The sequence below is a fragment of the Crocodylus siamensis genome, chromosome 1, assembly GCF_052110815.1.
Source record: "Crocodylus siamensis isolate JL-2025a chromosome 1, ASM5211081v1, whole genome shotgun sequence".
NCBI classification, from domain to species: domain Eukaryota; kingdom Metazoa; phylum Chordata; order Crocodylia; family Crocodylidae; genus Crocodylus; species Crocodylus siamensis.
This window is the reverse complement of record NC_143395.1, coordinates 209,827,785-209,851,274: the sequence shown is the minus strand read 5'-3', so window position 1 is coordinate 209,851,274 and position 23,490 is coordinate 209,827,785. Positions and strand designations below refer to the sequence as shown.

Here is a 23,490-nt window from a genome sequence, read left to right as displayed (position 1 = left end):
ATAGGATGTGCTTCTCATAGCCTAAACTTGCTTCTTAATCATTTCATGAAGTTGTATGCACTGCAAAAGATCTATAATAGAGCAAAAGAAGTTATAAAATATGTAAAATTTACTCCTGTTGCAGCTGCAATCTTTAAAAAGGAAGAACAGAATGGGAAAAATAAAATGGTGATACTCATACATTGTAGTAAAACTACATGGGGCGGAGTGGTGATCTCATTTGAAAACTGACTAAAAAACAAAGAAGCTGTTCAAGAAACAGTGATAACTGAAGATCTTTAAAGTAGTCCGGAGAGTAAAGAACACTATATTTGATGAGGACGTCTTCTGGGTCCAGCTGCAGAACTCCTTGAAGATTCTAAAGCCAATTTGTTCAGCAATCACTGCATCTGAATCAGACAGCGTGCTTTTGTTAGACATTCTTTACCTAATGACCTAGATAAAATCAACTGTTTGACAATATATCTCCACTTACAAGTACAGAAGAAGGAAAAGTGAAAGACCTCATTCACAGGTGGGAGGAATTTTGTTGCCAGTCAATTCACATTGCTACAAATCTTTTGGATCCAAGATTCAAAGGTAGGGGTGGAATGATAAAAGAGTTTTTGGGCCAATACTGATGGCCGATTATTAACCAGCCATATTAGCCGATACCAATCTGATTGCTTATATGCAGCTGGGCAGCTTGGAGAGCAGTGTCCAGCAGGTAAGCCTGTTGTGGGGGAGGAGGGGGGCCTGGGGAGAGGGCAGACTGAGGCCCCGGTGGTTGGGGAGGCAGTGAGGCTGGGGTTGGGGCAGGCATTGCACATCTGAGGTGGGGCAGGGTGTGGGATGGAACCATGGGTGGCTCATCCGGCAGAGGTATGAGGTGGCAGGGGACTCCCACTGCTGCGCACACCCTGGAGCAGCTATGGAGGTCACGTGCCCCCTGGATCTGTGTGTAGGGTATGGGCAGGTTGCTGCTGTGGGCTAGGGGCTGTGCTAGCCTTTTCCTGGCAGGCTGAGCTGGGGCTGCACTTGAGCCAGGTGGGACAGGCAACAGTGGTGTTGGCTGGGGAAGGGCTACAGCCAAATTCCACATAGCCCCCCTTCCAGCACTGCTGCCATCTGCCCCAAGCACAGCCCTGGCCCAACACTCCTCCTCTCCCCAACCCCAAGATTGCAGCAGGTACAGCCCCTAATCCTGAGATTGCAGCAGGCAGTCCGCCCTTGCTCCACACAGAGATCCAGGGGCACATGCCCCCAATGCCTCCCCCAGGGTGCATGCAGCAGCAGGAGCCACCCATGGCTCCGTCCTCACTCCCTCCCTCACCATGGGGGCCTCAATCTGCTCCCCTCATACCCCTTCCCTCCCCCACACCCCTTTTCCCCCCCAAAGACTTACCAGTCAGACACTGGTCTCGAAGCTCCCAGGCTGCATTCCTGGCTGCATATCTGCTGCAGCTATGTGCATGCATATGGCATTTATCAGTGACACTATTGGCCGTATCATCCAAAAAAAAAAGCCAATTAATGTCAATTTTCCTTTTGTCCATGCCAATACAGTATGGACCAATATATTGGTGCACCTCTATGGAAAAGTAGAAATGTTAGGACTTGATGTTGGCAAGCTACTTTCAAATGCTGCACAATCTAGAACATGGTCAGGTATTTGGTCCAGGAGTGGAATCTCGGACTCTAACATATTCCTCCTGCAACATCGTGGCAAGGCCTTTGTACAACACAGCTTCTGACTCCACTTGCTTCTCGCTTGCTTCAGATTCCTCTATCTTCTGCAGCATGTGAAAGAAACTAGTCTATGTTTGGAAATATGCACACCAAATCAAAAAATAAATTAACATGTGAAAGAGTAGAGAAGATGCTTGTTTCAATTTGTGCAGACCTTCAGTTTTCTGAAGTCCATGAAAATAAAAATGAAGGTTCAGATTCAGAATAAAAAATATTGATATTTCAAGAAACTGAGTCTGACTAATACTAGACAAAGAAGATTGCTATGCTAATCTTTTTCAGGGATATATTTAATTGTTTAAATGACACATTGGTTTCCTGTGCCAAATTTTGCCTCCAGCCTTAGATGGATGTGTTTTTCTGAGCTCTTTTTCTAAAAATATGAGTTTCTTCTGTTTCTGGAGAGTTCTGACTGTATTGAGGACACTTTCTAAGTCTGGATAATAAAAACCTCCTTTGGTTTACTACAATGTTGATGGTTTCTATCTTTGACTTTTTCCCCCCTATTTCTCATGAACTGGCAAAAACTAAGATATGCTTAAGTACCTTAGGGTGCAGCAGGTTCTAGCTCCACCTATAACTATAATTGCAAATAATTATTTTAAATGCCTTACCTTTATTCAAATAATAATAAGGCATTTATACTCTTAAATGTCATAAATATACCAAACATTACAATGTGATGTACTAAATAAGTTATATGTATTTTATTACTTTAAAAATGTAAATATTAAATATTGATAGATAAGAAAATAAATATTGCACATGCTTAAATTTTGGCCAACTCAGAGTCCCATCCCATGTGGGATGTTGGATCTGGATCCACCACCTGACCAGGTCCTCTCTCAAGGCCCCTCAGTCAGCCCCAGGCCTCACCTCTCAGGGTGATGGCCAGAATCTCACTGGGGGTTTGGAAGAGTCTCTGGGGGCTGAGCTGGTTGCTGGCAATGCCTTGGTAATTCCCCCAGTAAATCCCCATGTGGCCCAGCTGCACTAACTCCAGATGCAGGTAGGGCTCTACCTAGAAATGAGATGGGTGGTTTGTGGTGCTGCAGTGCCCCACCCCTCCTTCCCCCACACCACTGAGTGGCTGAGGCAAAAACTGAAGCATCCATTGCTTCTTGGGTACTGCTGGGGGTGGGGAGGGCACCTGGCAAAAAGAGCAAGATTCAAGGCACTCAGGTGCTGTGACCTGCTGTATTGTAGGTAGGCCCTTACATAAAGACCATGCCTCACAGCAGAGTGGGCCCAGGCCTGAGGCAGTGCCCAGCTTCTGGGCACTGTAAAGCCACCTGAATGCTGCTGAGTCAGTCCCCGCCTGCACCGAGCAGCTGAGGTTCAGCTTTCTCCCACCGTGACTGAGCACCCTGCTTACCAGTGGCCATGAGGGCAAGTGGCTGACGCTGGGTCCTCATTTCCAGCTCTGTATTCCCAGGTCCTTACTCCCGGGAGGCCTGAAATATTTCCCGGGCCTGCCAGGAGGCAGGCTGGCGCGGGCTGGGCTGGCTTATTAGTATCCCCCCGCCCGGTGGAGACGTGTGGCTGGAGGGCCCCGAGGAGGATTTTGCTCTCTACGCCCATCCTCATCTCAGCTCCTTACTCCGGGCTGGGCACCGGGCGCCGTCCTTTCAGTGACGGCAGGGCCCGCAGAAAGGCGAGCTGCGCAGTGCGGCGCGTCCCTAGCACTGAGGCAAGCCCGATTCGCTTTGAAAAGGGCCTGGGAGCAAGGAGCTGCCTTCTGGCTCGCGGAGCAGTAGCTCGTACCCGGGCTGCCTGTCCCCCGCCCGCGAGGAGGCGGCGCCCGGGCGCGGTGCAGGCTGGGAGCGCGCCCGGGCCTGGCGGCGGCGGCAGCGGCAGCATGGAGGGGGCAGGCGCGTGGCGGGCGCTGCCGGGAGGGCCCAGCTTGGCGGCGCTCACGGCACCAGGCTACGGGCGGCCGCGGGAGCAGCAGCACGCGGCGCTGCAGGGGCTGACGCGCGCCCACCTCGACTCCTTCGACCGCGCCGTGGCCGAGGGGCTGCACCGCGCCGTGCAGGTACCGGGGCGGGCCGGGGCGGGGGCCGGCGCAGCGCGGGGCCCCTCGGCGGGCTCGACCGGGCTGTGCAGCGCGCATGTTGTGTCCCCGGCGCAGGCCATCCAGCCGCTGGAGTTCGCCTTCAAGGAGGAGCGCATCACGCTGGCCATCGTGAGTGCTGTCATCAGCCCCCCCATGGTGCCCAAGACCAGCATCTGCAAGGAGCTGAAGGTGTACCCGGCCGAGTGCAGGGGGCGCCGGAGCACCTACCGCGGCAAGCTGACTGTAAGTGCCCGCCTGCACCACGTGGCACGCACCAGGCTGGGGAAGGGGCTTGGAGCGGGGGGCAGGGCAAGGAGCAGAAAGCAGAGCAGCAGGTCGAGGGAGGGGGAATCAGAGTGGTGTTCAGGGAGGTGCAAGGCTATTTTGTGGAACACCTGCCCAAAAAGGTTGCCCCCCCATTATTTTAGATAGTACTTTTAAGGGTTAAAAACCATGCTGCTCCACAGTCTGGTACTGTAGTCACCAGCCAGTGGATCTTGATCCACCTGTAGATCTTGGAGCCTCTTGCAGTCAGTCAGAGGCTGGGGTTGGGGGCTGAGTGCCTGTGTGCATGCACCCCCACACCCCAGCCCAGCAGGTCAGTCCCTGTAGGAGGGAAGGGGCAGGGCTAGATCAAGGCCTGCGCTGTGAGGGACAGTGCCACAGAGGCAGGAGTAGGAGTAAGTTGAGTGAGGCCCTGGCCAGGTGGGACTTGCCTGCTGGGAAGGCATGCCCCCAAATCATTTTTTCTCCCTCTGCCTTGATCTGGCCCACCACCTTCCCTCCCCACAGACTTACCTGCTGGGCCAGGAGGAGAGGAGAGGTGGCAGTGGCACAGGGTAGATCTTGGGTTGTTTTTAAACACCAAAGGTAATCTCCAACTTAAAAAGTTCAGAGACCACTGGTCTAGTAGATTCTGTATTACTACTTGAATTAGTATGAACAAAGTGATGCTTTAGGTGTTTATGGTCCAGTGTTCCCTAAATCAGTGTTTCTCAGCTGGTGGGTTGCAACCCAAAAGTGGGTCGCAAGAATATCTGAAAATGTGAGGAAGTCTCAGAAAAAACCTGCAAAAGCACAGGTTTCCCCTTGCAAGCTGGCAGTGTTCCAGCCTACAAGCAGCTGCTTGGGACAGTTGGAGGCAGTTGGGTGCATTTGGATCTGTGCATGTGGATGCACATGGCTGGCATACAGCAAGGCAGGGTTGTGGGAGCAGCCCCAGCTGCTGGATGCAGGTAAATGTATGGGAAGCAAGGGATGGAAGTCCAGGGGACTGTCTGGAAAGTTGGGGAGGGAAGGCTGGGCGGGGTAGGCATGTATGTCTGTGGGTGTGTGTTTGCCTGCTGGCACTGGGGACAGCACTGCAGCAGGGCACGGGGAGTGGGGGAAGAAGGCACCTGGCCCTTCAGTGGGAGGAGGAGGCAGGGACGCTCCTTCACAGCAGGAAGCTGTGTGGCTGGGCCAGCAGCACAGGGCTAATGCCCATACATGCAGGAGCCTGCACTTGCTGCTCACACTCTGGCCCAGGCGGGATGGGGGTAGCTGGGGACCCCCTCAGGCAGGGCTGGTGGGGCAGGGGACTGCAGATTGGGAGGGGAGTGAAGGGCAGCAGCATGGCCTGGGGGGACAGGGGGCTGTGGCTTGGGTGTGAGGGGCACTAGCTGGGCCAGGTGGGCAAGGGACTATAGGTCAGGCACCGGAAGGGCAAGGGTGGTATGGGTCTGGACAAGCCATCCATCTTGGCAAATGGGTCCCAGTACAAAAAAGGTTGAGAACCACTGCCCTAAATCATTAGCTCAAAAACATGCCTTAGGCCAGGCATTTTCAGGCTCTTTTCTGGTTCACTCTGGGATAAAGGTGAGGTATAGAGGAGGTACATCCATGAGAAGATCTTTCTCTTACAGAATTACAAAGTTAGGACTTCTGCCTTGTGGTACTGGAAGGCTGACCTTCCTGGTTTTCCAATAGTCTTGGCCCTTCTATACCTGGTGGGATCAGTGATCATTTGTATGCATAAATTGTACCATTTATGCGTATTTTATAAACAGGTGTGCAGAGCATTTCATGAAAAAATGAGGAGACTCTCCATCTTTCTAACAGCATATGAGATATTTTCTTTGTAACCAACTTTTTATTTAAGGAGATTGAACATTAAATACGTGTTGTTGTATTTTTGACTAGTGGTATCTGTTGTCAGCAGAATGCAGGAAAGCTCTTTTTCTTTTCTTTTTTTCCCTTGCCTAACTGCATTAAATTTATACCATCATCCCATGCATCCTACATTCTAGTCGGATCACTTCTTAATCTGTTTGTCTCTCTTATAGCATAAAGTAGTTGTAGTTTATAGAGTTTCCCAGATGCATAATTTTTCTTCCCTAAAAACTTGCCCATCTCTTTGCCTAACTGGAGTTTCACGTTGTCTCCACTTTATTGGCCTGTTATTTGTTCCTCTTGGTTGTGATATTAGTAATTTCTTGACCACAGCAGCAGTACACCAGTCTCTCTGGTATTAAGAACAAATAGTTTTTTTTGTTATTGTTTGTGCAACTATTGTGAAGTGTTATACAACAGGGTACAGTCTACCATAACTGTAAGCAACACTCAGGCTGTATGAAGTTTGTTGGTGCGCACCCTGCCAGAGTAAAAACATGTTGGCAGATCAATACCCGTATTTCAACTTTAATTCTTACAGCTGTTAATTTTAGTGTGCCCTTCCCAGCAAAGACTTGGGGCAGCTTACAGTAAGAAGACAGAATAATTTAAAAACAAGAAAGCAACAACAGGGCCAAAACAGCTCAGAAGAGAACTAGAAAATCAAGATAAGAGACTGTTCAGCACAACATTACATCCTAGTTTTGCTTGGTGAATGCTTGCCCAAATAGGATGTTCTTACAATGTTTCCAAAAAATATCCAGCTGTTCCATTCCCCTGCAGTAAGTAATACATGTTGTGTGCACATCAGGCTCTGTAGTTTTGTATAAGGTGTTATAGCTAGCATAGTGTTTCTTTGTGAGAAATGTAACTTTGCTCATTGTTTCTATACTGAATGTGCAGTGTGTGCTCCCAGCTGGTCCTCTCAAGAGTGTGCACTGTTGCTTTGTTCTGACATGTTTGTGTTTTTACTCTATTAATAATTTGCTGCATTTCTTCTTAGGCTGACATCAGCTGGTCAGTGAATGGCATTCCAAAAGGGATTATTAAGCAGCCTCTGGGATATGTTCCAATTATGGTGAAGTCTAAACTTTGCAATTTGTATAATCTTCCTCCCAGAGCCTTGATTGAACATCATGAGGAAGAAGAGGTAAGTGGATTTTGATGAGTCTGGAAAAAATGTCTATAAGCAGTTTTTAAAGGGAATTAGTTTTGAGTTGGCTTAAAGGATTTCAGCTCATCTTTGTAGAAGTGATCTGGCACACTTTATGAGAATATGCTAGTGGTAAAAATTCCATCTTTTCCCTAACAGAATCAAATCCTGGCTTCAGAACTGCTTCAGGTCACTTGACCTTCAGAGCACGTACAGTCCTCATCTCAGTAAGGCAAAATCACAGGTTGAGGCAAGCAAAACCCACTGTCGATGTGAAATTTTACTAGCTTAGTGTGCAGCAGCCTTGACAAGACATTGTTCCTCCCTTTCTGGAAACACAGGACAGCTTGTGTCCTTTTGTCTGCACTGTTAGTGTAGACCTCAGGAGCATGCACTTCATCTCTAGTTGCCATGTACACTCATGCCTCGTGGCTGAGGGTCATTCTTACAGTGAGGCTCTGGGCAAGCAAAGATTTGGAGAATAAGGGTTAGTGAAGGTGACTTATCTGTTGTTATTACTTTTGCATTACTTTGAGGGGTTGGTTCCCTTTTTGTGCTTACTGTTTTTCTTCTGCTCTGTCTAGTAATAGATAGAATATATGGCTACAGAATTACTCATTACAATCATTTATTTAAAATAATAACTTGATGCTTATTAACACCAACAAGTGCAAAGTGATGCACCTGGGGAGGAACAACCAGCACCATACCTACAGGTTGGGGAACTCCCTTCTTGTCAGTACAGAGGTGGAAAAGGATCTTGGAGTCATCATTGATGCCAAGATGAACATGGGCCAGCAGTGTGGGGATGCAGTCAGGGAGGCCAACCGCACCTTGTCATGCATCCACAGATGCATCTCGAGCGGGTCCAAGGAGGTGATCCTTCCCCTCTATGCGGCACTGGTCAGGCCGCAGCTGGAATACTGCATCCAGTTCTGGGCGCCACACTTCAAGAGGGATGTCGACAGCATGGAGAGGGTCCAGAGGAGGGCCACTCTCATGATCAGGGGGCAGCAGGTCAGGCCCTACGGGGAGAGGCTACGGGACCTGAACCTGTTCAGCCTCCAGAAGAGAAAGCTGAGGGGGGATCTTGTGGCCTGTTACAAACTAGTTGGGGGACCAGCAGGCACTGGGGAAGTCCCTGTTCCCCCAAGCACCGCCAGGAGTGACCAGGAATAACGGTCACAAGCTGGCAGAGGGTAGAGTTAGGCTAGATATCAGGAGACGCTACTTCACAGTCAGGGCGGCTAGGGTCTGGAACCAACTTCCAAGAGAAGTGGTGCAGGCTCCTACCCTGGGGGTCTTTAAGACAAGGCTAGATGTACACCTTGCTGGGGTTGTTTGACCCTAGTACTTTTTCCTGCCATGGTAGAGGGTTGGACTAGATGATCTACTCGGGTCCTTTCTGACCTTACCAACTATGAAACTATGCTTGTAGTACAGTATAACCTCATCAATCCAGAATTATTATTTTGTCGCACTTTGCTTCTGTTTTATGTATAATTGGTTTGTGGAGTCAGTTTTTTAAATATTGTTTAGAGGTCCACCAATATATCAGTTGGCTATCAGACTGGCACCAATAAAAGGAGAAATTTATATTATTAGCTACCGGCTTTTTTGCTTGCTATAGCCAATAATTTAGCTCCATGCCTGGAGCAGCCTGGTGAGCATAGTCTGATCCCTGCACCCTGCCACCAGCCCAAGCCCACAGCAGACTACAGGTCCCAGCAAGCAGTGGGAAGGGGGGACCGGGGAGTGGTCACAGAGTGCCACATTCAGCAACTGGGGAACTGTTACTGGGTCTTGCTGCTGTAGCCATTCTGCCATGACAGTGCTGTGTGCAACAAGAGCCTGAATCGTGAGGCTGCCACAAAAACATTGGGCTCCATATGGGTGAGATACAGTGCCATACAAGGGATATTCTGCTCCACCAGGCACTTTTGCAAATACAGCTTCTCCCCAGCAGCCACAGGAGCTCAGGTGTGTGGGGCCTGCCAGCACTGAGGCAGCAGTGTGCCCTGGGCCTCTGAACATGCCTGACACTGCTGTCCATATGAGGGTCCGCCCCATCTGCCTGGGACAGCAGCACGGGCTGCGTAGGGAGCAGGGGTGCGGATAGGAACCATGGGAATAAGGTCGTCATTGCTTTCCTCATTGAGGGTCGGAGCAGGCAGGAGGTGTGTGTGTGTTAAATACAAAACAAACAAAAAAAGATTTATTTATGTCAGTAGTTTAAAATGCCTTGCATTATTACTAAATAGCAGTTATTGGATTGGCATTAGCTGATATAGTTGGTTAATTGCTGGCTATTGGTATCGGCCAAGAAAATCTTTATTGGTGCAACGCTAATATTATTGTATTAATTTTAAACACACTTTCTTTCTTTTGCCAGGAGATGGGAGGCTATTTTATAATAAATGGTATAGAAAAAGTTATTAGACTGCTGATTGTGCCTAGGCGAAACTTTCCTATTGCAATGGTAAGGCCCAAATGGAAGAGCAGAGGCCCTGGTTATACACAGTATGGTAAGTATATTGATTTGCTATGCATTATATTTTTACAGAGAACAAAGAAATGCCTAATATGATCTCAAAGATGCAAATAGCCCCTGCTCTGAAGACTGTCTTACTTAGAAATGTGACAGTTCAGGGACTATAGTTCATGCTTTCCTCATTTAGCCCAAACAGTGTGTTCTATCTGGTGATGGATAATTTAGTCACTGTGACTATAGCAGGGACCAGCCCCCATTTGGCAAAGTATTTAAGCACATGCCTAACTTTAAATTCCTTAAATTGTATCAATGGGATCAGTGGGGCTACCCAAAATGTCTCCCTAAAGCAGGTAGAAGGCAACAAAGAATCTGGACCCTATCTTTCTTAATCCTTGACATCCACGAACATAAATGCCATACTGAGTCAGATCAGTTTTTCATCTTGCCTGGTATCCTGTGTCTGATGGGCAGTGTCCACTGGCTCCTTTGGACTCGTGAGGACCAGTGGGGGCACTGTCTGGTATGCTCTGCCTGGTGTCAGCTCTTGGCACACTAGTTATTAACCTTTGAGCCTCACTCTTGTCCCTGCTTTTTTTATCATTTGTCCCAAGGAACCACTCGTTGCCTTCTCAGTTGCCTCCCTTTTTAAGCCAGGCTAATAGTTTACCTGCTGGGCCTAGGACCACGATCCTGTGAGGCAACAAATAAGCCTATCTGACATGCAGTGTCTGCTGACTCCTTGGACTCATTTGAGGACCAGGGGGCACTGTCCAGTGGGGTCTGCTTGGCGTCACCCCTTGACACACTAGTTTTAAACCTCCAATCATCATTCCTGTCCCTGCTAAGTCTATAATTGTCCCAAGCATTCAGTTGTTGCCTACCTAGTGGCCTTCTTCTCTAAGGGAGGCTTATAGTGTTTCCTTGTGAGCATTGGCCCAGGGTCTCTAGGCAACAAACAGGTCTGTCAGACAGTGGGAAAAATTGATTCTTTAGAGCAGGGATGGCCAACCCATGGCACATGCATCTCAAGTGTCATGGACAGCCTCTGTGTAGTATGCAGCAGATCAAGAAGGAAGCAGGATACACAGTGGCAGATGGGGCTGGGAAGGTACAAAGTTTAATTTGTGGCACACCTGCCTGAAAAGGTTATTGATCACTACTTTAGAAGAACACCATTGAACTTAGTAGTTCTAAAGTAATTTACCCCCTATTTATTATCCTCCCTGGCATTCCCTATCATTGGCTTAGATATGCTACAGGAAACATCTCCAGCTGTTTGTTTCATAGCAGTTACTAGATGTACTGTCAATGAATTTGTCTTTATAATATCTTCTCAAGCTGCCAGCAAGATTTTCTTAAAACTGAAAATTCATTTCAAATGGGATACTGAAAATTCAGTGAATAGCAATGACCCTCTAAAACTTGGTTTGTGTTTCACCTGATGACCTGCAAGCGAAAAGCACTGTCTCAGTAGAAAGCACTTACGATTTTGGAGGCATAAAATGCGCTATCCAAGAAAACCTAAATGCTATCCAGTGCAATTTAAGGGCAGTATTGAAAAGGGCAGTTGTAAATCTATTTGCCTTACCCATGCTTCTCTTTTTCTGACTAGTTTACACTGGACTTTGTGTTCATTTTGCCAGGTATATCTATGCATTGTGTCAGAGACGAGCACACTGCAATAAATATGAACCTTCACTATCTAGAAAATGGTACGGTCATGCTGAACTTCATTTTTCAGAAAGAGCTGTTCTTCTTACCTTTGGGATTTGCTCTGAAGGTAAATATCAGTCTGTTTGTATGTTCTGCAGTGAACAAAGAGGTAGTTTTACTACATAAACTATAGTAGTATTATCATTGCTTGGAAAAATGGTTTAGTAATTAGTTCCATGTAAAATATCCATTGAGTTGCACTTGCCGTCGTTGATTAGTAAGGACTGCAGTCTAAAACAACCTGTCTGTGTAGGTAGTATAACATTTAGATGCAGTATGTGCACATTTCTTCTCTTTCTTTTCTTTTCTTTTCTTCCCCCTTTTGGGGTGAGTGAGTGAGTGACAGGTCTTGCTCTGGGTAGGTCTGTTTTAGGTAACTGAAGGGTGGAGCGAAGCTAGGTAGCCTTATAAAAAGCAGCACTGATGGGAAGAGAGGGTTGAGCAGCAACCAAAGCAGTGACTGGTATAAGGAGATCAGGTGTAAGACTGCCTTGAAGAGGCTTTTCTCAGTGCTAGTAGCTTGGAGTGGCTGATTGCTGCTAAAGTGTTTACCTAGTGCCTGGTGTGTGTGTTGGGGGTCCCCTTACCTCCTGTGGTGTGTGATTTGCTTTCTTTTTTAATCTTCGTTTTTCTTTTCTTCTTTCTTTTCTAGAGTGATAGGGCTGGCTCTGGGTGGGACTGGTTTAGGTAATTGAGGGGTGGAGCTAAGATAGGCGTCCTGATAAAAAGGCAGCCCCTAGGAAACTGTAGGAGCCGCAAATAGAGAAGGAGTTTGCCTAGGGAGGTTACCTTAGGAGGGAGGATGAGATTGCATGCGGGTGGGTAGGAGCATGAGCAAGGACCCTGGTATGGGTACTTGGTGTGCAGGTTCGTGTGGTGTCTCTCTCTTTTTTTTTTCCTCTTCTTCCTCCCCTTTTCCCCTCTTTTTAAAGCTTACCATATAGGTGTGCTCCAAAGAGCAAAGGAAGCATAAATGGAGTCTGGGTCAGCTGTTGTGACCTGTGTAAGATGTGCTATATTTGTGTTCCTTCCAGACAGTCAGGAGTACTTGATCTGCACCAAGTGTAAGCAGGTGTCTGCCCTGGAGAAGAAGATTCACAGGTAGGCATACTGCAGTGGATCCAGGACCAGGAAGATTACTTGGACAAAAGTTACAAGAGGCTGGTACTGGAGGGGCCAAAGGGAAATGAGGAGAAGTGACAGCATGTAACTGCTCGAAGAGGGAGGGCCCCCAGAATTGAAGAGGAACAGACTGAAGTCAGCAACCACTTTCAGGCACTCTGCAGGGAAACTGCTAAGGAAGAGGCAGAGAAGAGGACATCTGCAGGCATGAGCCAGAGTAAACAGCAGCCTAGAGAGCAGAAAGTGAAAGGCCTCAAGGACAGGGGCATTAGGACCACTGCACCAAGAAGGAAGAGAAGAATGGTGGGGTTGATGACTGCCTTCTGCAGGGGACAGAGACATCAATTTATCATCCAGGTTTGGAAGCCAGGGAGGTGTGCTGCCTGCCTGGAGCTCAGATTCAGGACGTCAGAGTCTGCCAAAGCTCAGCCATCCTTTGGACCACTACCCCTTCCTTCTTGTCGACATAGGTATCAACAGTACTACCAAAAATTACACCATATCAGAGGTGACTGTGATGCTCTTGGCAGGAAGATTTAAGGAGCTTGGAGAACAAGTGGTGTTCTCATCGATCCTTCCCATGGAAGGCAGGGGTCCAGACACTGTCATATCCTGGAAGTGAACATGTGGCTAAGATGATGGTATCTTGGGAAGAAGGCTGCTATCAGGAGATGGGATCCATCTGACAAGAATGCGGAAGAGTATCTTTGAGTGTTGTCTGGCCAATCTAGTAAGGGGGGCTTTAAATTAGGTTTCATGGGGGTTGGTGATCAAGACCCTCCAGCATCGGCACATGTGGTCCAGAGGGGAAAAAACTCAAAGAAGCAACTCAATTCTGGGAAAGAGCCAGAGAAATACAAGACTGCAGCAAGTGGCACAAAAAAAGAAGCAAGAATGTCAAAATGCAAAATACATCTGATACATGTATACAAATACAAGAAGTATGGGAAATAAACAAGATAAGTTGGAAGCTATAGCTGTGAAAGAAACTAACCTGATGGGCATCACTGAGACCTGGTGGAACAGGTCTTATGACTGGAATGTGGACATGAAAAGGTGGTGTTGTTGACTTGTATGTAAAAAACATATACACTTGTTCTCTGGTTCAGGAGAAGGAAGACAGCAAACGCAGAAGGCATTTGGGTGAAGATAAAAGGTGAAAGACATGGCACTGATATAATGGTGGGGATTCATTACAGGCCACTTGATCAGGAAGAAGAGGGGGATGAAGCACTATTCAAGAGCTTCATTCACCTCTACAAATCTGTCCAAAAATGATGGGATAGTACTAATGGGAGACTTTGATTTTCCATAAAATGTCATGCCAGTTCCTAACTGGTGTGGAACACAACTTTCTCTTCCAGAAAGTGGAGGACACTACTAGGGGATCAACTAAGTTGGATCTTGTTCTGACCAACAGGAAAAAACTGGTGGAGGATGTGAAAGTGATGGGTAACTTAAGAGGAAGCAATCACAGTGTGCTAGAATTCCAGATCCTGAGACTGGGAAAGGATGAGGTCAGCTAAATTAGGATGCTAAATTTAAAAAAGGCAGTTTTTGCCCACTCAAGGAGCTAATAGGCATGGTATCATAGGAGGATAGATTGAAAGATAATGGTGCCTGGGAACTTCTAAAGCACACAGTATTTGGAAGTCTAACAAGAAACTGTCCTGACACAATGGAAGCACAAGAAGAATGACAAGAGACCAATGTGGCTGTGCAAGGAGCTTCTAAAATGCCTCAAGTACAAAAGGGAAGCATACAGGCGATGGAAAAATGGTCAAGTCACCAAGGATGCACACTAGGAAATAGCAAGAATCTGCAGCAACAGAATCAGAAAGGCAAAGATAAAGAATGAGCTGCACTTGGCAAAGGAGGTTAAGGACCACAAGAAGAGGTTCTATAAGTATGTGGGCCAGAAAAGAAGAACCAAAGAAGCTGTGGGAGATGGGCCAAGTACCAGAGGTCTGGAAAAGAGCCAGCATAGTGCCTCTCTTTAAAAAAGGCAAGATGGAGGACCTAGGGAACTACAGATTGGTTAGGAAAGTTACTGGAACATATCCTAAGGCCAGCAAGCATCTGGAAGAGGGATTGCAAGCAGCTAGCATGGATTTATGAAAAAACAAATCATGTCAAACCTCATCTCCTTCTTTGACAAAGTAACTAGTTAAGTGGATGTAGGGGATCTTGTTAATATAGTGTATCTGGAGTTCAGTAAAGCTTTTAACAAGGTCCTACATGACCTTCTCATAAAGAATTTGGAGAAATATGAACTAGATAAAACTGCTACAAGGTGGATAGATAACTAGCTCAATATTCACAAGCAAAGGGTTATTAGTAATGGGTCCATGTCAGAATGGCAGGAGATTTTGAATACAGGGGTCTGGCCTTGGCCCAGTGCTGCTCATAGTATTTTTGTTTTATGATTTGGATACTGGTATAGAAAGTTTCTTGAGCAAGTTTGGAGACAAAACAAAACTGCAAAGCATTGGGAACGTGTTGGAGGATGTGAGCACAATTTAGAAGAATTTTGACAGATTGGAAAGCTGGACTAGAGCCAGCAGGATGAAGTTCAATGCAGACAATTGTAAGATCCTACACCTCAGAAGGAATAATCAAAAACATAAATATAAAATGGGTGACACCTGGCTGCATGAGGTAATAGTGCCTCTCTACTCAGCACTGGTTAGGCCTCATCTGGAGTGCTGTGTACAGTTCTTGGTTCCACCTTTTCAAAAGGATGTGAAGAAGTTAGAGGGGGTCTAGGGGTGGGCAGCAAAGATGATCAAGGGTTTGGAAGGCAAGTCGTGAGGAGAGGCTGAAGGAGCTAAGCATGTGGAAAAGGCAAGTTAGAGGGGATGTGATAGCTGCCTTCAAATACTTGAAGGGCTGCCATAAAAAGAGAAAACACGTTTTTTCTCTTGCCGCAGAGAGGACGTGAGCCAATGTCTTGAAGTTGCAGCAAAGAATTTAGATTTGGATATCCAGAATAGTAAGGCAGTGTAGGGAAGTTGTAGATTCTTCATCATTGGGGATATTGAAGAAGAGGTTGGATAGCCACTGGTCAGGGACAACCTAGGTGTAGCTATTCCTATTTTCTACCATGGGTATCCTCCCCCAACCCCTGCTTTTCTGCTGTGTCAGGGTGATTTTAAGCCTCCCCAGAGCTGTTGGCTACAGCTAAGGCTGGGAACTTCAACTGGGGTGTGCTGATTCTCCTGCTAGGAGCAAAGCTGGAGGTTCCGGGCTAGAGCCTGTTGCCCCTTTGCTCGGGGTTAGACCAATTGCCATATTTGGGGTCAGGAAGGAATTTTACCCCAGTCAGATTGGTATGGACTGTGGGAGTTTTTGCTTTCCTCTGCAGTGGAAAGCTTGGCCCTCTGCCCAGGCTCTCGAGTGTATATTGACAACATTTTATAGAAGCAGGACAATAGCTGCTGTGGTTCCCCTGCTTTACCTGTGCAGGTGAGAGTGTTATGTTGTGTCAGGGTTGAAGGTAGTCTTATGTAGACTTTAAATTATGGTTGTATGGGATTGTTTGGATAGAGGTGATCCTGCCTCAGACAGGGGGTTGGATTAGATGACCTCTGGAGATTCTTTACAGCCTAACTTCTCTATGACTCTGTGACTAAGAGTTTGCGTAAGATTTACATCCCTTTTGCCTGTTAGGAGAGAAGGAGGGTTGTTGGTAAACTCTGACATTGAAGTAAAGCTAGAACTTTGTCCTTATAAATGTATTTTTTTAAAACAAACTGAAAGGTTGTGCAGAAAAAATTAAGGACAATATTGGCAGAATGTTTGTAGTCTATCATTCATTCTAATCAGGTCTGTTGAAAATTGAGTATAAGAACAGATTTTTACTTTTAAAAATAAATAAATAAAACCTAAATGCTGTTTTTGCCAGCTCTTCCCAAGTAAATAATTTTCAAAGTGGAAAGTGGATGCATAAATGTGTCCCATCTTTAAAAAAGAGAAAATCTAAAGATGTTCAGTATTACATGGAATGCAAAGATCATTGACAAGCTTTGCCCTATAGGGGTTAATATCTAAATGTTCTATTTGGAAATTCCAACAAGTGTAACAGTGATACCCTGATTGCTCACCACCCTTATGAAAGGGCTCTTGGGGGCTATAGGATCTGGCTGTCCTTAAAACCTTCCTGTTTGGCTGTCTCAGATTTTACATGCACTGCTGGGCTGTTTTCTGGGAGAATTGTGTGTTCCCCAGTGATGATTTGGAAGGAGGAGGGGAGAGGTTGGGAGCTGAGCAGATGTACACACTAACTGATTGCTTAACCATCAGTGATTAGGCAAGACCAGACCCTTCAAGAAACTTAGCAAGTATTTTCTTTTATTAAAAATCCAAAGATCTGATTATCCTGGTGGAAAAGTAATTTAAGTTCAAAAGACTGTGCATCCAGATATGCTGTCATAGAACCTAAGTAGTCACAATAATCTAATCATTTTGACCTAGCAGTTTGCTACACTTTTTAATCTTTTTCCTTTCTCTCTTCCAGGCATTAGTTGGTTTCTCAGATTTCCAGATTTTTCAGGAGCTGATTAAAGGTCGAGAAGGCAACTCCTTCTATGAGAGCTGCATTTCTCAGATGCTGAGAATGGTGATGGAAGAAGGCTGTATCACACAGAAACAGGTCCTCAGCTATCTGGGGAAATGCTTCAGAGTAAAACTTAACCTTCCTGAGTGGTATTCAAATGAACAGGCTGCAGAATTTCTTTTGAGGTATGTATTCATGCAGGAGCATTTCACTGAATGATTGAGCTACAGAAAGGACTAATTACAACAGAAGTATCCACAACACGTGGGCATGATTTCTGAGGCTAGCTCTATCTTTGTGCACATGAAAGTGAAGGCACGAAGTGCCTGATTGGAGTGCCTGTCTTTCTCAGTTTGGGCATTATAACTTTTCAAAAGAATTTCCTTGCAAATGTTTGGCTATGACCAATTTGGTTATAAAAATCCATACAGGCTTAAGTATAGAGCACCATACAATGGAAACTGTATGCATACCAGTCCTATAAATGCTACGGCTATAAAAGGTCAATAGTTGCTAGAGATCATAGTACTTGCTTTTGGGAAAGTAAATGTTTTAGATGCTGCTCTGGCAAACTAGGAATGCTATTATTTTAGGTCCACATGAAACAGTATTGAAAACCAACATTTGGAGCAGTCTGATAGCAGAGGAGGTTAGATTTAATGTTGCTTAGCAGTAGCAGTTCCAGAGTGTGTGTATGGGTCTGTTCTTGTATTTACCATTTATTTGTGGATAGAGTTAATGGTGTGTCTAAATAAATAACTAGAGGTGCACCAATACATCAGTGCCATATCATATTGGCACTGATAAAAGAAAAATTAACATCATCAGCAGTTGGCTTTTTTTGGCTGATGTGGCCAATAATGTCCCCAGTTTTAAATGCTTCCTGCCTGTGTGCAGCAACAGCGTAGCATGCAGGTGACCAGGAGCACCGCCTGGCAGTGTGGAGAGCAGCATCTGGCTGGTAAGTCAGTTGTGGGGAAAGGGACGAGGGGGGGAAAAAGGGGCATGAGGGGGGCAGACTGAGGACCCTATGGTGAGGGAGGGAGTGGGGCTGGGGCAGGACGGGGCATGGGACAGCTGTGGCTCATCTGGGTGGGCAACTCCCACCACTGAACACACCCCAGGAGGGCACAAGGGCGTGTGCCACCCAGATCTGTGCACTGGGCAGGCTGCCACTGGGCTGGGGTCAGGGGCAGTGCCCAGGTTTTCTCAGCGAGGGTTGGGGCTGCACTCAGGGTGGGCAGCAGTTGTGCTGGGGGGGAGCTATGGGGGCAGGGGGTTGCAGCCACCCCAAAATTCACTGTTGCCCCTCTCCCAGCACCGCCACCACCCACCATGAGCACAGCCTGTTTCAGCCTCCCTGCTGGGTGCCTCTGGCCCACAGCAGCAGTCTGCCCTCGCCCCATGCACAGATCCAGGGGCACGGGCCCCCGTGCCCTCCCAGGGGGTGTGCAGCGGCGGGAGCTGCTTCCTACTCTCTGCCCCCAGTACAGGCCGTGGCTCTGTCCCACACCCCACCTTGTCCTGGCTGGGCAGTGCCTGCCTCAGCCCCAGTGCCTATCCCTGCCCCAGTCCCTCCCTCACTGTGGGGGGCCTTGCCCTGCTCTAAGCCCTTCCTTCCCCCACAATGGATTTACCAGCCTCCATGCTGCCAGGCCACATATTGGCAATCGGATCGATATTGCCTGATATGACTTGTTAAAAATCGGCCATTGGTATTGGCCCAAAAAATCTCTATCAGTGCAACCCTGTAAATCACACCACAAGTTGTATGAGGTCCATGTACAAAATTCAGGTATTGTGTGGACCTGACTCATTAGTCCATGGCTACAGTAGGGTTTGTAGTGTTGTTGTAGCCATGATGGTCCAGGAAGAATCTGAGAAGCAAGGGGTTTTTTGATTTCTTCTATTGGACCAACTGGGAGAGCATGTGCCATGCCTGAAAACTTGTCCAGCAGTTCTCCCCAAATATACAGTTGATCCAATAAAAGATAACACAGAAAAGCCTTGCCTCTATAGCAACATTAGTTTTGTACGTATAAACAGTGAACTGAGTTTAAAAATTAACAAACCCAGAGCCTCTTTATCTGAGTAGGGGAATTGATGGCAGCAGTACAGGTTCCCCTGCTAAAGTGCTTCAGTTTTGTCCTGGAGAATGGTGCATCTTAGCAGTCAGAGGTAAGTTACCAAATCCACTGAGTTGGTAACTATGTGGAAAACTGTCAACCAGTTTAGGTTTTTAGTTAATGCCTCGAATTTGATAGACAGCTATTTTAGTTTTAGCTTAGAAAATGGATTGTGTTAGAAATGTAATCAAGTATCCCTTTCTTTTCTGTTCTGCAGTCAATGCATCTGCATACACTTAAAAACCAAAGTTGACAAGTTCTATTTACTTTGTCTTATGACCCGCAAGCTGTTTGCTTTTGCTAAAGAAGAATGCATGGAGGAGAATCCAGACAGCCTCATGAATCAGGAGGTGATCACACCTGGACAGCTTTACCTCATGTTCCTAAAGGTAAGACCTTAAGAGAGTATGAGAATTGGTAGGATCAATAAAGATGTTGAAGTCAGAGTGTATTTCTATGGTATGGTGGATTTCCTCCTGCGACTGAAAAGGCAGATGAATCTCTGGTATATTATGGTGAGTGCCAAGCTCTATCTCCATTTGAAATGGGACTGATTATGCTTGTGTGAAGGACTGATGTACAGGGAGAAATCTCTCCCTCCATCATAAGTGGAATGAATGCGTGTGTGTGAGGAGGGTGTTGGTTGTAGCCATGTTGGTCTAAGGACATAGGCAGACAAGGTTCCTTGGGTAAATGTGATATCTTTTATTAAACCAACTAAATATTTATTTGGTCTAATAAATATTTAGTTGGCCTAATAAAATATATCATGTTTACCTAAAGAACTGTGTGTGTGTATGTGTGCGCGCGCATACACAAGTGGACAAATAGTATCCTCCTAATGATACTAACACAGGATTCTCATCCCTCCATCAGCTGCCCAACCCTAAGCTGATGCAGCTTCCTAGATTGGCACATGTTGGAAGTTTTCCATTCAAGCCAGTTCATGCTTAAACTCCAACTTCACTATTGCATTATTTCGGAACCACCTTGTGCCAAGCTTACAGGAGTCTTTTATGGGTACCTCAAGGACTGCCTGCAGATATGCTTGGCTCTTGAAATGCTCAAGACACATCTCTCTAGCAGATTTCACACTTATTCATCACGTGAGGCTCTTGAAGTATAGACTGTCTGTATGACCATAGCATGGAGCATCTGTCTGTTGGGGTCCATGCAATGAAGCTAGAGGACTTCACTTCCATCTTCCTTCAAAACCATCTCTAGAAAGGAAGGCAAACTTCTTTGTCCACTAAATCTTCATGGAAGAATCTCAAAGCCTCAAGAAAGCTTGGACTATGAGGGGCCATTCCCCAGAGGATCTTTAGCTTTCTGAGTATTGCAAAGCTGACCCAACAAGCACAGCTTGAGAGAGAACTTGCATCAGGGTTTCAGGAAAACACAGCAAAGTATGCCACAGCAGGTAACAGGGCACCAGAGCCCCAATCATGGGGTTCTCAGAGCAAGCACCGAGGGGATACCTTGGTGTCTGAGCCTAGGGGAATTTTTCTGCTAGGTGCAGTGCTTTCTGTCAAGATTCAAACAAACCAAAACACCAGGAATGGGTGCAGGAAGTATCAGAATTGAGTTTCACAGCATCAGAATTGAGGCAAAACTTGCCTCTTAAAAACCTGTTAAGGTACTCAGGAAGGCTTAGAAATCTCCACAAGAATACATATTGAGCTGGTCCGCAGGGATCACCTTTCTCCAGCATGGTAGAGGAAAAACGGGCCTTGTATAAATAGAAGCAGTACTAGGGAGCTTCATCTGTGGCACAGGATGTTCACTGGGGCTATGGCTTAGGACAGGGGTGCCAAACCCTGTGGTCTCCAGACCAGATCCAGTCTATTGAGCTGTTCCCTCAAGTCCGTGGAGCGCTCAGAAAGTCAGGGAATGCCAGGAGGAGGACGGGGATGACTTGCCTCAGAGTCTGTGGCTATGAGGCCCCGTTGGGTGTGGATATTGGCAGCAGGAGGGCAAGCAAGGGTTGTACTGACACAACTCCACTTGGCCTTCTGCTGCCATATCTGGATCTAGCCTGCAAGGAGTCCTGCCATCCAGACTTGGGGTGGGGGAGCAGGATGAGTTTGACACCCCTGGCTTAGGATGTTCTGTTCTGTCCAGGCTGATGACCAGGAAACCAAGAGTAAACAGCTTGTGTGGGGAGGTCTTTAAAGAAGTAGAATTACAAGTAAATAAATCTCCTTAGTGGAAAAAAAAGTCTGAAGAATATACTAGGAGTGAAGCTAGAGGGAAGACTTAAATACTTTGTTCTTATTTCAGCTTGTTTTTTTACTGTACAGCATTCTGGGAACAACCCCTATATTTAAATTGCCTGACAGCTTTTAAGGATCTTGCAGTCTGTCTAATTTTAGAGTTGTTTATCATCATTTCCTTAAATCTCCTTACTATTTTGAATTGCTGCCTGTCGCAGTGGTGCATTGCGTAGCCATCATGAGTCTGTTTTAAGAACCTGTGGTCAAACAGCACCAAAGTTCTTACTTGAATCTAGGTAAGGCTGGCTGTTCTTGTCCTGTGTGTTCAGTGATATCTGAGCTGAAATGCTTTAAGCCAGTCCTGTGACTTTTTTTTGCAGGCAGTGGAAGCTATAGGTGTATTTGCTCAATACTTATAACAGCTGAGGATGGCAAAGTGTAGCCGCCAGTGCTTATTGAAAGGGCTGTACTTTCCCTCACCACCCTCTCTGCTACACTCAATTTCCTGAACCAGAAGTAGTAAAAGCTGTGTTGATGTGGCACTCTACAAGGACCAATAAACACCACTAAGAATAAAGGTAGTTGACCCACTAACAACAATGACCTCCAGCAGGTCCCACTGCTTCAAGCTGAGGAGGTAGCACAGGTCACCATAACACAACACTGCCTTGCACTGTATAGATGTGAGCTCCACTCTTCGTTTCCACTACCTAGGCCAGTGATTTTCAACCAGGGTGTCATGAGATCCTTTTAAGGGTGCCATGAGTGGCCTCACACTATTAGCACTGTTCAGCTTGCAAACACCTATATGTGATGCACTAGGTAAACCCAGAAATTTCAAACAGGAATCCATGGTGTCAAAAACATTATGACCTATTGTGGTCTTTCTGAGTTCTTTGTGACAGAAGAGTTGCACTATTATTTTTCTGTAGTTGAAAAATAAGTGAAAACTAAGACTGGAATTTTACAAGATGTGCCTTGAGTCTAGGAGCTTTGAAACTAAAAGGGCAAGGACCACTGCTCTAGGCACTCATTTCAGCACCAATATTAACGGTAACTGTAGTTTCACTGAAGATACAAAAAAGGTTAGGTTTTATTTTACTTCATTATGTTTAAGGTGATTTCTAAAGCCTTTTAGAGAGCAGTTTAGTTATGAGAAAAACCAACAGTGGCTATTGCATTTGTGATTATTTTAGAGTGTTTGGTGTTGTGGACTGAGAGGTGTAAGTTGTAGGAGATGATGTAGGCATTCACCTTTGCACGTGCCAGGAGAAATTTCTGAAAATACTTAAACACCAGGATTTTTGTGAACAATACCTTTTATTAGACCAGCTGTATGGTTGGAATAAAGTTAGACAAGCTTTCAAATGCAAGACACTCATACTTAGGACATCTGGTATCCTAGAAATTAAAGATTGGATCATTTTTCCACCTCCAAAGATGGAGTACTTTTTTTTTTTCCTGCCAATGAAGAAGGCTCTCTCCAGTGTTAGTCTGCACATTCTAGGCTGTAAATGTCAGAGGTGTTTTCATACTTTTACTTTCTTAGCTTAATTTTTACATCTTTTATTTTTGCTCCATAGGAGAGGATGGAAGCATGGTTGCTTTCTATTAAATTTGCCTTAAACAAGAGAGCTCAGAAGACCAATGTAACTGTAAATTCAGAAAATTTGATGAAGATATTCAGTATGGGAATAGATGTAACAAGGCCATTTGAGTATCTCCTTGCTACTGGTAACCTACGATCTAAAACAGGTAAATCTTAAGATAAGGAAATCTTTTCAGAAATAGAGTGAAATGTGGTACAGTTTTAGCTCTCCACAGAGAAATTCTGATGGAAACAATGACTTTTCTGACAAATGTTATTTTAAATACCTTCTCAACTGAAAGTTCCTGCAAAATCAGTTGAATTCATTAAGTTCAGAATGACAGGAAAGGTGCTTTTTTGTTTGTTTGTTTTTAACAAGACTATTTATTTTTTTCCTCAAACTTTGTATTGTATATATGCTACAGTCATATTTTTTTTAATTTTTGGGTGCTAGCTGTAAAATTTTTATTTTTTATATATGTATGTATGTTTGTATGTATGTATAAATAAAATATTAACTTTAGTATAACTGTGCTAAAAAGAAGCAGCACTAAGTGCTTTTAAACTGTCCATCACAAGATGTAAAGGTGCTAA

General features: G+C 45.8%; 1 protein-coding gene across 1 annotated transcript in view; it reads left to right on the top strand.

Moving 5' to 3' along the window:
• Positions 1–3,535: 3,535 nt before the first annotated feature.
• POLR1B (RNA polymerase I subunit B) overlaps positions 3,536–23,490 on the top strand; it is a 35,720-nt gene continuing 15,765 nt past the window's right edge. The window contains exons 1-8 of the mRNA XM_090054345.1: positions 3,536–3,763; positions 3,860–4,027; positions 6,939–7,085; positions 9,481–9,613; positions 11,223–11,359; positions 16,931–17,154; positions 19,313–19,484; positions 22,892–23,063. Of these exons, the coding sequence (XP_089910471.1) occupies positions 3,587–3,763; positions 3,860–4,027; positions 6,939–7,085; positions 9,481–9,613; positions 11,223–11,359; positions 16,931–17,154; positions 19,313–19,484; positions 22,892–23,063 (1,330 nt within the window). The 5' untranslated portion in view covers positions 3,536–3,586. The remainder of the gene's footprint in view (positions 3,764–3,859; positions 4,028–6,938; positions 7,086–9,480; positions 9,614–11,222; positions 11,360–16,930; positions 17,155–19,312; positions 19,485–22,891; positions 23,064–23,490) is intronic.